The 13379-nt window shown below is 38.6% G+C and overlaps 1 protein-coding gene across 2 annotated transcripts in view; it reads right to left on the bottom strand.

Moving 5' to 3' along the window:
• The window catches only part of HGF (hepatocyte growth factor), a 1211563-nt gene that overhangs the window by 291054 nt on the left and 907130 nt on the right, over positions 1-13379 (bottom strand). For both annotated transcript variants that reach the window (XM_044088269.1, XM_044088268.1), the window contains exon 11: positions 13040-13173. In XM_044088269.1, the coding sequence (XP_043944204.1) occupies positions 13040-13173 (134 nt within the window). The remainder of the gene's footprint in view (positions 1-13039; positions 13174-13379) is intronic.

Below are 13379 nucleotides of genomic sequence, written 5' to 3'. Positions count from 1 at the left end.
GTTTCATTTCCTACTTTCAGGACTTGTATAGTTGCTTTGACAATTTGCTTTCTGACCCCAACTACCATGTGTCTGGGATATACAGGTAGAGATTTTAGGCAGAGAATATAATGAGTAGGGGTGGAGATTTTTTTCATACGGCCAAGACCATATGGTCAAGCTTTTAAAAGTTCAGTGACTCTTAATGGAGATCTCCATACAGTGCGGAATGGGAAGATTTCCCTTTTCCGCAATGTAGTGCGATCTCGGAGTTGGTATATTTAAGTAGTGGGATTGGGGGATGCAGTGGGGCTTGCCCCCCTGCTAGACACATTTAGTTTTTATTTTGTTTTTTGTATTTTTGATCATATGGTCTCAGCCATATTAAAGTCAAACATTTGAGATGTCGATCAAGTAAAGTAGACCCAGAGCCTCAGTAGCATTGGAAGCTTTACTGGTTGATCTAACTAAATATGAGCCAGTCCTGATCTTACCAGAGAAAGAGTTAGTTAAAACAAGCAGAACAGATCTATCCTTATGAAAAGTGAGTAACTTGCATTTATTTAGGATAAGCAGAACTGAATGAATGGCACTGTTAACTGTCATGTGGTCTATCTTTCACATGGATGACATTGAGGATATATTTAGAAGTACTGATCAAATTTGGCACAGTGGTGCAGCCGTAGCATTGTCACCTCACAGCAAGAGGTTTCCAGTTCGATTCTTGGCTGGAGTGCCTTCTGTGTGGAATCTGCATGTCCTCCCTGCATTTGTGTGGGTTTCCTCCTGGTGCTCCGGTTTCCTCCCACGTTTCAAAGACATGTGCCTGGACTGTTTCTCCCTGGGCCTCTGCTGAAAATTGGCTTTGTTTCAAGTCTGACTTTCCCACTAAACAAATAATAAATAAACAAAATTCTTTAGAAGTAACTGCCTTATTTTACATCAGCACTGGATAGACTGCCATCCTTATTACTTCTAATAAATCATATAGTATGTGACATTGCTGCAGCTGTAGATTAAACTTTTATGATGCTTTCAGCATTTTTTACTACAACCCTCTCTTGTTGGTATACTAGCTACATTTCTAAATTGCTGTTGAGGAAATCACATGGGATTGAAATTAGTTTTCTACTTCCTACCACTTATCTTTTCCAGTGTGGTATATCTGAGATGAAGTACAGCTAGAGAAAGATGGAGGCTGCATATTATGTTTTTATGCTGTAGTTAACTTTTTTTCTATGCAAATTGAGTCAGTACTGATGAGGCTGAAAAGTGTCAAGACTTCCATTTTGTAGCAAGTATGAGAACACACTTGCATTTTGTAAAGAAAGTTGTTAATGGTAAGTCTGCTTGAGATTTTTTTTTCACTTTGTATGGCTATAGAGAAAATTTCTTCCTCAGGATGAGTAACTTTGATTTTGCTAAAGCCGGGAACAGCTTGGCTAAGAAATAAAATGTAAACATTACAGTGGCTAAAAACAGTAAAAGAGTGGCTTAGTAACTTTGAAGGTTGCCCGTGTCAGCAATTTCAGATGAAGGCACTTAAAAATACAGATCCTGTATCTGTTAGTGGTCATTACTAGCATGGAGGAGAAGTAGTGGATGAAAACTTCACCTTAGTAGTCTTGAAGAAATGAAAGAGGAGGGTGGCATGCTGGGAAGGAAAGCCAGGCAGGGTGAAAGAGCAGTGGATAAATAGCGAGATAAACAGTAAGGAAGTGGAGAGAGAGAAATGACTGCTCTTTGAGAGGCGACAGTAATAGAACCAGATCTGCTGCTTCCCAGTATCTTTATGAATCTGGTCAATATGCTGCTAAATATCTTAACTATAACCTTCAACAAATTACTGGCTTGTACAGAAATGTCTGTGAATTGAAATACAGGGAAAAAAAACAGGTGTGTTAGTTTAACAGCAGTGGTACAGAAAGTCACACAGAGAATTCTGAAGAAAAGCTTGGTTATTTTTCTGAAACAGAACAATCTCCAGAAAAGCAGTTTACATGGATTCCTGGACAGAAGGACTGTCAGAGAACGTTGTATCAGTTTTGCAACTGGATTACAGGAAACAACACAAGGATATGCTGGGAGACATGGTCTACAAGGACTTTATCAATGCTACTGACTCATCGCCACATAAGTGGCTGTTAATAGTACTGTAGTGCATGGGATTAGGACTGAGAAAATACTGTTGTGTGGAGAACTTATTATAATAAAAGGTATTCAAATATGGTCACTCTTGCAGTCAATACAATAAGTATATCTACAAATGGCTGAGTCCAACATCTGACCTAACATTCAGAGCTATGTATCCCTTTCCCAGGGATATACTTGCATTATGTCACAGGTGAAATTCTCACATAACTGGTATATAGATGGCATACATCTTTGTCATTTTTAGTCCTTTCCTGCCCACTAATAGAAGAAGCTATGTTCAATCTATGGCTAACAGTAAAAACGGCCCCACAAATTTAATGTGTGATCAGCAGAATCTACGCCTTCTTAATGGATCTGAGCAAAGAGAATATGGTGACAAGGAGAAACATATAAGGAGAGAAGAAGAAAGAATGGTAGCCATCTTGGCCCTTAATCATATCATGCTATAGAGGGGACAAAGTGAGGTATTCAGGATTACAGCTGTAATTACACTCAGACATTTACAATGATGGCTAGACAACATGCTATGCTAGTCATACAGATCACTGGCAGAGCCTTTCCAAAATGAAGATTCCTAAAGCTGACCTTCCCTGTTAGGGTGGTTGGTTCATTCAGATGAGGACTATAGAATGCCTTTTAGAGTAGCAGAGATGAGAGAGAGGCTTTTGCCTCTTAAATGTGCTGGGAACTAATCCAATTCATGAAAGCAGTAGTAGCCACTGTACCCCTTGTGTAATAAGGTCTGCTTTCTACAGCCTGCTTTCATGAGTAATGTAGAAAAAGGTTATACAGTGTGCTAACCAACTATAAATAGTTGGTATTGTCACTACCAGCCCATGTTTATGTTCTGTAAAAGAGACAAACAACTGTTCTGATTTATTGGATGTAGTTCTATCTAGTTAGCATTGCTTGTTCAAATCTAAGAAATGAAAATTTTTTGTTCTTTATTTGGAGGTGCAGAAATAATACAGGAGGATGAATGGCTTGGTTCAAGGTTTGTTCTGTAAGAACCATGGACATAAAAGAGGGGATAGGACACTGGATAGCCCTATCTTTATGCAAATGCAATTATGATTCTTTGCACATGAAACACTGGGGCCCTGAAACTCTCCTAACAGATGTAGCTGCATTAGAAAACATTTTGTTTTCCAAGTCAGAAACTTTAAGGGTACTGTCAATGTGTACTATCTTTTCCTGGGGAAAATAACCATTAGTTGTATTGCTATCTAGCAGGACTCCTGGCAAGACCACAGTTTTATATAGATGCATGTTGGACTGCTTTTTGAGGGAGAAACACACACTCTTTAAGCAGTCCAGTGTTAAATCACAATCCATTTGCATCTCTCCTTGAGTTTCTGCCTGAATAAAGCAATTGTACATGAATGTGTAGATATGGATGCTTTTCTCCAGTGATGTGCTATCACTCAGGCCAGATATTTTATAAGAACTCTGAGTGCAGTAGCTAAACTCCACCACAGACTTCAGGAACTGCTGATGTTCTTTGAAAATGGTCATGTGGTAACAGGCATCTTTGAAGTTTAGTATCACCAGCAGAGACTAAGGTCCATGGAGTGGCAAAAAGAGCTTGTAGGATTAACATTATGAAGTTTGGAAATGCCTACAAATGTGCTTACCTAGCCTTGATAAGTCTGGAATGGTTCTGGTTATCCATACTATGCCTTTTCTTGGTACATTGATCAGTCTTCAGCAAAACACATTTGTCTTCCCCACAGAAATATATAATATATCATTTCTGTGACATAGTTTCTGTGGAGTGGGGTACAACTATAAGTTCCTAGTAGTTTGGTACAGATGTAATCCATCTTTTCTTTTTGACTTGGAGAGAAACTGAAGTTTGTATCCCCTGGAAATTATTTGTAAGGCCCACTGGTGACCAGGTATATCCAAATAAATTTGGTAATAGGAGACTGTTTCTTGAAACAAATATGAAACATGGCAAGAACAAACTGAAGATGGCATGGAGAGATATCAACTATAAGCCAGTTACCTAAGGATGTTTGAGATGAGATGGTATCCGCCTGGCCATAAAGAAAGGGTGCTTAGCTATGACTATCTAGCTGGACATTAGACATAGAAAGCATAGTGGTCCATGTTTTAATGAGTACTATAGTAATCTACATAAAAAAGTACTTGGATTTCCACATAGTTAAAGTTTAGACCACAAAGGGTTATCGTGAGAGGAATAATGTCTGGAATAAGTAAAAGGCCTACCAGAGCAGAGTTTCCCCTTAATTCAAAACTCTTCAGTGTACTTTTGTAGACATATCTGCCAGACATATAGTAGGTTAGCATCACTGCTGATGGAAAAAAGCTAGGTATACGGCTGTGGATAGGAAGAATGTTTATGGAAGGATTTAGAAAGTCAGATGAAGTGGACAGAAAGTGTGCAGCTAAGGTTCGGTAAAGTAATGTGCCTGGGCCACTACAAGCCTGGTGTGAAGTAGTGAAGGTGTGGATCACCATCAACAAAGTGATAGGGTATATGTGGTGGTAAACAGAATGCTGGGGTGTATCATCTGAGAGATGGGCTCCATAATTAATGAGTTGATAATTCTACAATACCAAGTTCTTGTTAGGTCTCACAGTGAGCGCTTGTGTCCATGGTGCTAGAAAGAATCCAGAAGAGTATCATCAGAAATATCATGGGATGAAAAGGAAAAATACATTGAGAGACTAGTGAACCTGCAGCACCTTTCACTACAGATAAGAGGAAATGAGGGATGTGATATAGATCCATATCACCATACCAGGAAAAAGTGAAGGGGTTATGTGCAGCATGAAGGATAGGTGGAAAGGAGAGGTTGAAGGCAGCAAATTATATGGAGTAACTCTTCCTTGGACATATGAAAAAAATCTTTCATTAAATAGGTTGTAAACCCAGAGAATGTACAACTAGAATGAGTGGGAGGAAGGCTATCCATGGAAACATTCAAGTAGGCATGGGACAATTGGAGAAATAATGGAAAGAAGATAGGGATAGAGAAGAGGCAGAGAATGATATGTGCTTTATGGGCGAAATACATGCTCTGGTGTCTCAGTCTACCTTCAGGAAAATGCAATGCAATATTATTATAAGCAAAAGGATTTGACTTGCTGTGAGTTGTTGTTGTGTCTTTTGGCTTTTCCCGGTTAGGGGTCACCACAGCAGAACTCCGGTCTGCTAATGATTGGTAGTTGATTTTTACGTGCTGAGTTGCCAGCCCTGATGCACAACCTTCAACGAAGGTATGCCCATTCATGCATGCCTCCACGCAGAAGACGCTTTAGCTGAGAATCGAACTGGACAGCGTCTTGTGAGTACTTCTAGAAAAATGGAGCTTCAAAATTGTGTCTTTGCTGTTATTTTCATATAATTTTGAAGATTCATAGCCTGAATTCAGGCACCCAACTCAATACTTTCCATCAAAAAGGACAAGATAGAGTCTAGTAATCTCCCTCACAATATAAAAAGAACAATTGCCAACAGAACTGTCTGGTATTAGACAGGAGATAAATAAATAAATAAAATGTTAAAACTTTTTTGGTCTAACATGAAATTATGAGAAATATTTTCAAAACACTATTTCTATCAATCTGGAAAAAGACTGATAGTGTATAATACATTTTCCTATCTATAAATCACTTTTATCAGAAGATGGGAGGTATTTTTTACATTTTCATATTTTGTGAAATTGTAAGTTCAGCAGGTGTTTCTTTTTTCTTTTTTTTTTTTTTTTTTTTTTGCTAGTCTCACTCCACATTGGCTTATCTAGCAGTTAATAAAAACATTTGATTTTGAGACTCTGAATTGGTCTCATCTTTCCTAAAAATGCTTAAGGTAAAAGAAATGAGACCTGCACTTCCTGTAACAATTTGGTGACAGTAGCAGGAGGCAGTGTAACAGTAAAATATAGGGATAAGCAACTATTAATAAAAAACTCATTCATGGAGAGATACGTTGGCTCTAGGTGATGGTCAGTATTGATGTGATAGCCTACCTCTGGGTACAAAATGGGAATAAGGAGGTTGATGCGGATGAAAAATCAGTTAAGCCAATAGGATTCTGCCAAAAAAGGGATGAGACAAGGTTGTGTGTCTGAGGGTCAGGTGCCCTGTGTGATACTAGAGGGTTTTCAGGGATTCCCAACTACCCACTAAAAAAAGCAGACATATGAGTTGTGATAGGCAAGTGGCTTTTGAGAGAAAGCATATCTGATGACATGAGGTAGAGCACTCCAGGAAAGGGAAATGGGTCCCTTAAGACATGCAGGAGTCCCTAGAAAAATTAGTCATGCATGGTGGATGGATAAGATATAAAAACTGCTAGATTTTATAGGTTCATTGGTTAATAGGTGTATACTAGGTTAATGTCCACTAGGGTCTTTATAAGTGTAGCCATACATTCTCAACATGAGCCATATGTTTTATGTTCCTGACATTTGTATAGGGGTGATTTTTGGTTATGACATGATTAGCTGGCTGCTTCTATTCCTCAGAGTCACAGACACCAGGTCAGGGATGAGTTTCTGATTTTCCACCCTATGTTTCAAATTACACTTAAATAGAGTAGGAGGGGACTTTGTTTCACATGAATATAGATACTAATCTAGAGAATGGGAAATTTATTAGATACATATCTGTCTCTCCAACATGTCCTATTTATGTTACAAGTAAAATGTAGGTCTTTGGATCTAGTAGTTCTAAGGAAGGTGCCCAAGTATACTCTGTAAGCCAGGCATAGATCGCTTCTCAGTAGTCTGTAGGAGACTGAGTATTGAGATAGTGCTTTGAGGTGATCCTCGGAGGTTATTGTGTTTATGTTCTTTATTCTTTTTGTAAGGAACCATTGTGGATACTCAAGTTGCTGCATGTGTCTGGTCAGGTACATACTGAAGGGGGCACTGCAATCTATGCTGGGTCTGATGAGGGCCAAGTACATTGGAATGATGGCTTCCCTGGACCTAGATGCCATGCCCTTGCTTATAAGTTGAGCAACATAGAAGGATTGTCTTACTACCTTGGACAAATTTTGATTGAAGGCTAGATTACTTACTGTCTCCATGAGTTCCCAGATGCCTGATGAGTGGGTCAATACTTATGGGTGTTTTATCAATTATGTAGTTTCTCAGGATGGCCAACTTCCCAAAATGTACTGCATTTCTTGACACTGAGTCTTAAGCTATGGCTTTGGCGCCAGTCATCTGTATGCGTTAGAACTTCCTGTAGGGTGTTTGCATCTCAGGGGAATTCTATGATTGCTCCCAGTTTGCAATTATATTTGAAAGTAGTCAGCCAGAGGCATTTGACATTGGCTTTGGCTCTGACTTCCAAGAAGTAGATGCCAAAGAGGACTGGGCTCAGCAGGGTGCCTTGAGGAGCTCCACTGGTGACCAGCCTCTTTGCGGAGGTGGTCTTTCTCATCCTAACCTCCTTGGTCCTATCCATGAGCTAGCTGGCTATCTAGTGCATTATATAGGAGTTTATACCTAATTCTATAAGTTTGTTAATAATGTCCGAGTGAGGTATTGTATCAAATGCCTTAGCCAGGTCAAGGTAGGCAGTACACACATTTTACCTTCATCAATTGCCTTGGTGACTTTTACAAAGAATCCCACCAGGTTCGGTATGCATGACCTTCTTTTGGCTAAGCCAAACTGGGAAGGATCTAGTGTCTGGAGATCTGAAATACCTTTGTTGATCATTTTGTGATAATTCTTTCCATGGCTTTGCAAATAAGACCAAGCAGACTAATGGGTCTGTAGTTTCTGAAATCTGTTAATTGTATACCCTTATGAAAGAGGATGAGCACCTCAGTCCTCTATTCTCACGGCAAAATGCCTATTATGAGATTATAGTAAAATGATGACTCCAGTGGCCCTGATAAGTCATATTTTAGACCATTTAGGAGGCATCCTAGGATATTATCAGGGCCCACTGAGGCTGTATTCTTGGCCTCAGCTAATGCAGCCAGGGCATACTCTCTCTATTTATAGTTGGGGGCTATATTTCAGGGTACTTCTTGGGGGTGTATTGCTTGGGGTGAGTGATGGGTAAAGTTGGAAGTGAATTTGTTAGCCAACAGATTCGCTATATCACCCAGCACAGTGAATATGGCACCATTAACCAGTAGTTCAGCACGCTGCTGTTTGCTGCCTTTGAGGTTTCTGACATAGCTGAAGAAGGCCTCATGGTTGTCTGTTGCCTGGGAGGATATCTTAACCTTGGAAATGGCTCTATTGGACTTAATTAGCTATCTTAGTTGCCTGTTTAGTTTGATGAGAGAGTATTTATCTTTATGAGAGTCATACTTCCTGATTTTAGCCATGATTTTTTTTTCTTTTGTTGTACATCCTGTGTAATTTGGGATGTCACCAGTGTGGTTTGTTTTTGGGATAGTTTTGGGCTTAATACTAGTAGGTATAGTAGCCTTTATGCAGCCACTGACATGGTTGTATGGGGTCTGTGTGAATAATATAGCATAGGCTGCTGTGTTCTCTGGTTTGGAGGGACATTTAATTTTAACAAACTTCCATTTAAAATAATATGCCTTTGTAAAGTTCCTAACTGTTACTGGATTTACTAGGGTTACAGAGTTGATTTTGATATCAAAAGAGACAGCTTTATGATTAGACCATACCAGAGAGATGACATGGGTGGGGGGGGGGGCATTCTCCCATATCTGTGACTATGAGTTTCAGTATGTTTGAGCCTCTAGTGAGAGTACGCACTAAATGGTAAAGGGCATTTGCATTTACAAAGTCCATGAATCTCTGTGCCAGCAGATTTGCGGCTGTGAGGATTCCCAGTTTATAGAGAGGTAATTAAGGTCTCCCATGAGTAGGGAGTTTGGTTAGATAGTAAGTGCCTCCAGTAGGTCTAAGTATGTGCTATGCATTTCTTGGGATATGGAGGGTGACCTACAGATAGCTGGGATATGGTACAGAATTTTACCTATGGTGATATGCACATATAGGAACTCCAGAGTATCATCCTATTGTATCAAACTAGAGCTATGCTTGCTAATGATGTATGTCAAGACACCTCCACCTTTAGCCCCTGTCTGTGCAGCTAGTGGTCTAAAAGTGTGGAAGGCTTGTGTGGAAACCTTGCACTGGTGGGGTATTTTTTGTGGTTTAAAGGCATGTCTCAGTAACTGCACAAATGTCTCTACTTCTGAGGGTGAAGAAGGCTTGGAGAGTATGTAGCTTTTTGTTTAGACTCCTGGCATTGAGCAGTAACACACTGAGGTTCAGTTGATTTGATTTTGCTATGTCTGTAGGTTTGATAATTTGGCATTTCCTGAAAAAAATTTGTATGGGGATGGATAAAGTTTTAGCCAGTTGATGTACAAACTAGCTGCTCTAAGATTGTCGGTGAGGAATACCTTTACTCTATACTTAACTGCTTCACAGGGTATAGTTTTATAAACAGTTCTCTAGGGAAACTTTGCTTTCAAGGTGTTTGCTTCTGTACAGGGCACTGCTGACTGCAACTGTGCAGTGAACAGCTCTACATAAATGTGACAAATTTATACCATCACTAGAAAAACTAAAAAAAATGTATTACTGAGCCCTCTTGCCATTAAAACAACTAGAGCTTGTTTGTGAATTTCCCAGCTCAGATAGACCTAGACTAGACAAACACCTCCTTCCCCTAGAGGAATGATCCCAATCCTCCTAATGTAAAAACACAGTAAAAAGAATTCCACAGGTGCAATGCAACTACAAACAACTTAAACAACTAGCTGGAAAACCCCTACAGAATACATTTCAAAGACAAACCGTGTAACAGCAGCAACAGTGACAGGAAAAACATTTTTAGTAAATATAACGGTGAGATACACTATTAAAGTAAGGAAACACCAGTGATTACTTAAAATGCGATTTCAAAGCACACTAACAGCAGCTAGACAAAGGAAAAGCAAATATACTTTATATTGATAAAACGCAGAAAAATGCAATAAAAATTTGAAAGTATAGCAGCAGTCTTCAGAAATAATATAATATCCCCCTGCTCCTTCTATCATCTGGAGCAAAACAGAAGTACCAATCCCAAGGTGATTCCTGAAAGGTAGTTCCCAAGCTCTCCAGTGATTGGTACTCTAGTCTCAGATGTTACAGTTTTCAAACGCAAGCTGGAAAGAAGGGATTAACACTGAATATGTTAGCATGCCTAACTGAGTGGGGTGATAGGAAATGGAGAATAACATAGGCTTTAAACGCCTAGAATAAGTAGATGAGATAAGATGGCAATGGGCTTCCAAAGGTACATTTAGACTAGAGGTAGCAAACACAAAAGCCACCAAGTTTAAAAAGCTGAAAAGAAAATGGATCAGAAAACTTCAGGCTTACAGACTTCTCATAACAGGAAATCAAAGTCGTCCATAAAATGGAAGAAGAGAACAAAAACTGCAGAAGGCAGATCTAAATGGCTAAAAGAGAAAGGGCAGACACAAACAAAATAAAATTACATCCTTTGCTTATTTCATGTTTCTAGAGCCAAATAATTGTTTACTTATAAATGAAGCCCAAACTTTAGTGAAAGACCAAGCCAGGCTAACAAGTTCTAGCAAGTTGTATATTAAATATTAGTCAAGGAATCAAAATAACCAATGATAAGCAAGTGAAATCCAAAGCCCATGTGTTAAAAGATTTTCTCTGGATCAGGAGTATACCAAATTCGCATCTAGATACATACACAATCTAAGGCTGTCCAAAAACAAATCCTACAGATTTCTATTAACCATCAGTCATTCTCTTGTTCCAATAGCACTGACCTGCATTTAAGCAACAGAAGAGGATACATTTTGATTCAATGTGTCAGTCAGGATTTAGACATGGGCACTTTTAGTATGTATCTTTCTGCACAAATTCATCACACACTGTATATATCTCTCTCTCACTATATATATATATATATATATATATATATATAGAGAGAGAGAGAGAGATGTATCCACACACATTGTTTTTTTTTTTTTTCATTTTTGTCTTCCCAAAGCTGTCCATGGGTATTGCAAAGTTATTTAAAAATAGTTTGTAACCCTCTTCTTTTCACACAGAGGAAATGTTATCTATTGCCTCAAGAAATCTGTCTTCAGTGAAAGACTAATTTGTCAAACTTTAGAAACTTATTGTAATGCTCTACAACATCAGATGCCGCCATATTAATTGCGGGGGTATACTATTTGTACACAGATTGTGGGGATTCATCTTCCTATATCACTGAAGGTTGCTAGTGTAATGTTTATTTTGAATTTGGGTTACAAGTTAATGGTCTGCCACCAATGATGGACATAATGAGTTTTATATCTGGGAAAATGCATTGCTTTCCCACTGAAAGCAGCTTCTTTTGCTTGATACATGTCTCTCTCAGGTTATGGCATAAACACCCCACTCCCATCATACACCTTTTCTGCTATAATTGATCATTTTTTAATGCAATAACTTTTTCCAAATCCACCCATTATTTTTGGAAAAAGTAGCATTTACACTGTATTCATTCCCATTCTGATCCATTTTTTTATGTAGAAAAATGAAAATGTTGATCATTGCTGTGGCAAACCTTATTGTTAATGTCTACAGATTTATCTGGTGTCCTACAAGCATTTTTTTAATGACAACTAAAATAAAGAGAACTGCTCATAAAGATCAGAGCATCCATTTCTGCTGGCATTCTCTTGCTGTAAATGATCAGATATCCCTGGATAAGTAATGACATCAGTCACATCTATGCTTAACAAAAGTCAATGGATAGGCAAGTCATGACCTTGTTACCGTATGGCAGGAAGGGAAGTCAGATGACATGCTGATTAGTGGGATGTAATTTTGCTTCCATGTTCAGGCACGGGTCATGTTTTAATTTAAAGTTTAGTGAATTGCTTCATCAGTGGATATACTTGCAAAATAATTAGCCCCTAAACTGTATTTTTGGGAGGGGGTATTTTTTTTAAATCATGATAATTGTAAAATTTAAAAGAAGTATGAGAAAACTGAACTCATCACCCAATGGTCTGACAGTGCCCTCTGGTGCCAAAAATAAAGCATCACCATTATTAAGACATCACAGAATATATGGCTATATAGCACATTTCAATAAGCTTATCATGCAATGTCTATTACTGTCTGCAGGAGTTTGCATATATTAGTTTAAAATTCTACCCTTCTCATATGCTACAATGTCAGATATTTGTCTATTGAATTTCAGAGCTGAAATACATCTAGTCAACTATGCAGTTCATTGTGCATTCTGAGGACTGAGGGTCACCATGGTGGTATGCTCCCAACTGGCTAACAGACTGTGATCCAATAACTGTGGTACCTTGGCTTTCTGCTCCTGCACTATAGTGTCACATTCAAGGAGTGAGGAGGATTTTCTTCATGATCTTCACACACACATACATTTAATAATCTTAACTTATCTGAGAAGATAATGTGTAAGACTACAGAAACAGAAGAACTAATAGCAGGTTAGGATTTCAAGTAAGCTGTAAAATTGTTGTTAGGCAAAAGTAGCATTTGCACTGTACTCATACCCCTCTGTCCTGATCCCCCTTTTTATTTAGAAAAATAAAACTGTTGAGCACTGCTGTGGGCTATATTTATTGTTAACAATGTCCACTGATTTATCTGGTGTCCTACAAGTATTTTTTAATGACACCTAAAAAAAATAAAACTGTTCATAAAGAGAGGCAGTATGCTAAGAATTGTGCTTTCAAGTTTTGCCCCAACCCCTGACATGGACTACAGTCTTAATATCTATCTGACTGCACAGTTTGCATAGTCCGAGTGTTACACAGTACCTGCAGCACAGCGCATCATTAGACACTCACATTTTAAGACAAGGCGACCATTTTTTAATAGTTACTGAAGTACACATTCATTAAGCTTAATGTAAATATACTTACATTTGGAAATAAAGCAGTAGTCCCATGGAATGAACGGGTCATCAGTAAAACACCAAGGGCCATGCCTATCACCATCAGGATTGCGACAATAATTAAGATCTGTGCTCATCTCCAAGGGGTGCTTTGTAGTAAGCCTGCAATGATTGGTGAAGACAGGGAATGAGTATTTAAAAAATTTATTTTCATGCCAGGTGGATGATATCCTACTGTGATTGCAATTTCTTTCCTGCATACTTCATATGATACAAGAAAAGGTGTATTTATTTATTTTATGTATGTATGTATGTATAGTCCATCTCTGCTCTCCCCATGCAACTATGACTAACATCTGGGTTGCTCC

Source organism: Protopterus annectens, chromosome 11.part0, assembly GCF_019279795.1.
Source record: "Protopterus annectens isolate FY-2018-M chromosome 11.part0, PAN1.0, whole genome shotgun sequence".
Classification (NCBI taxonomy): domain Eukaryota; kingdom Metazoa; phylum Chordata; order Ceratodontiformes; family Protopteridae; genus Protopterus; species Protopterus annectens.
The sequence above is the reverse complement of the archived record's forward strand: the minus strand, read 5'-3'. Positions and strand labels throughout refer to the sequence as shown.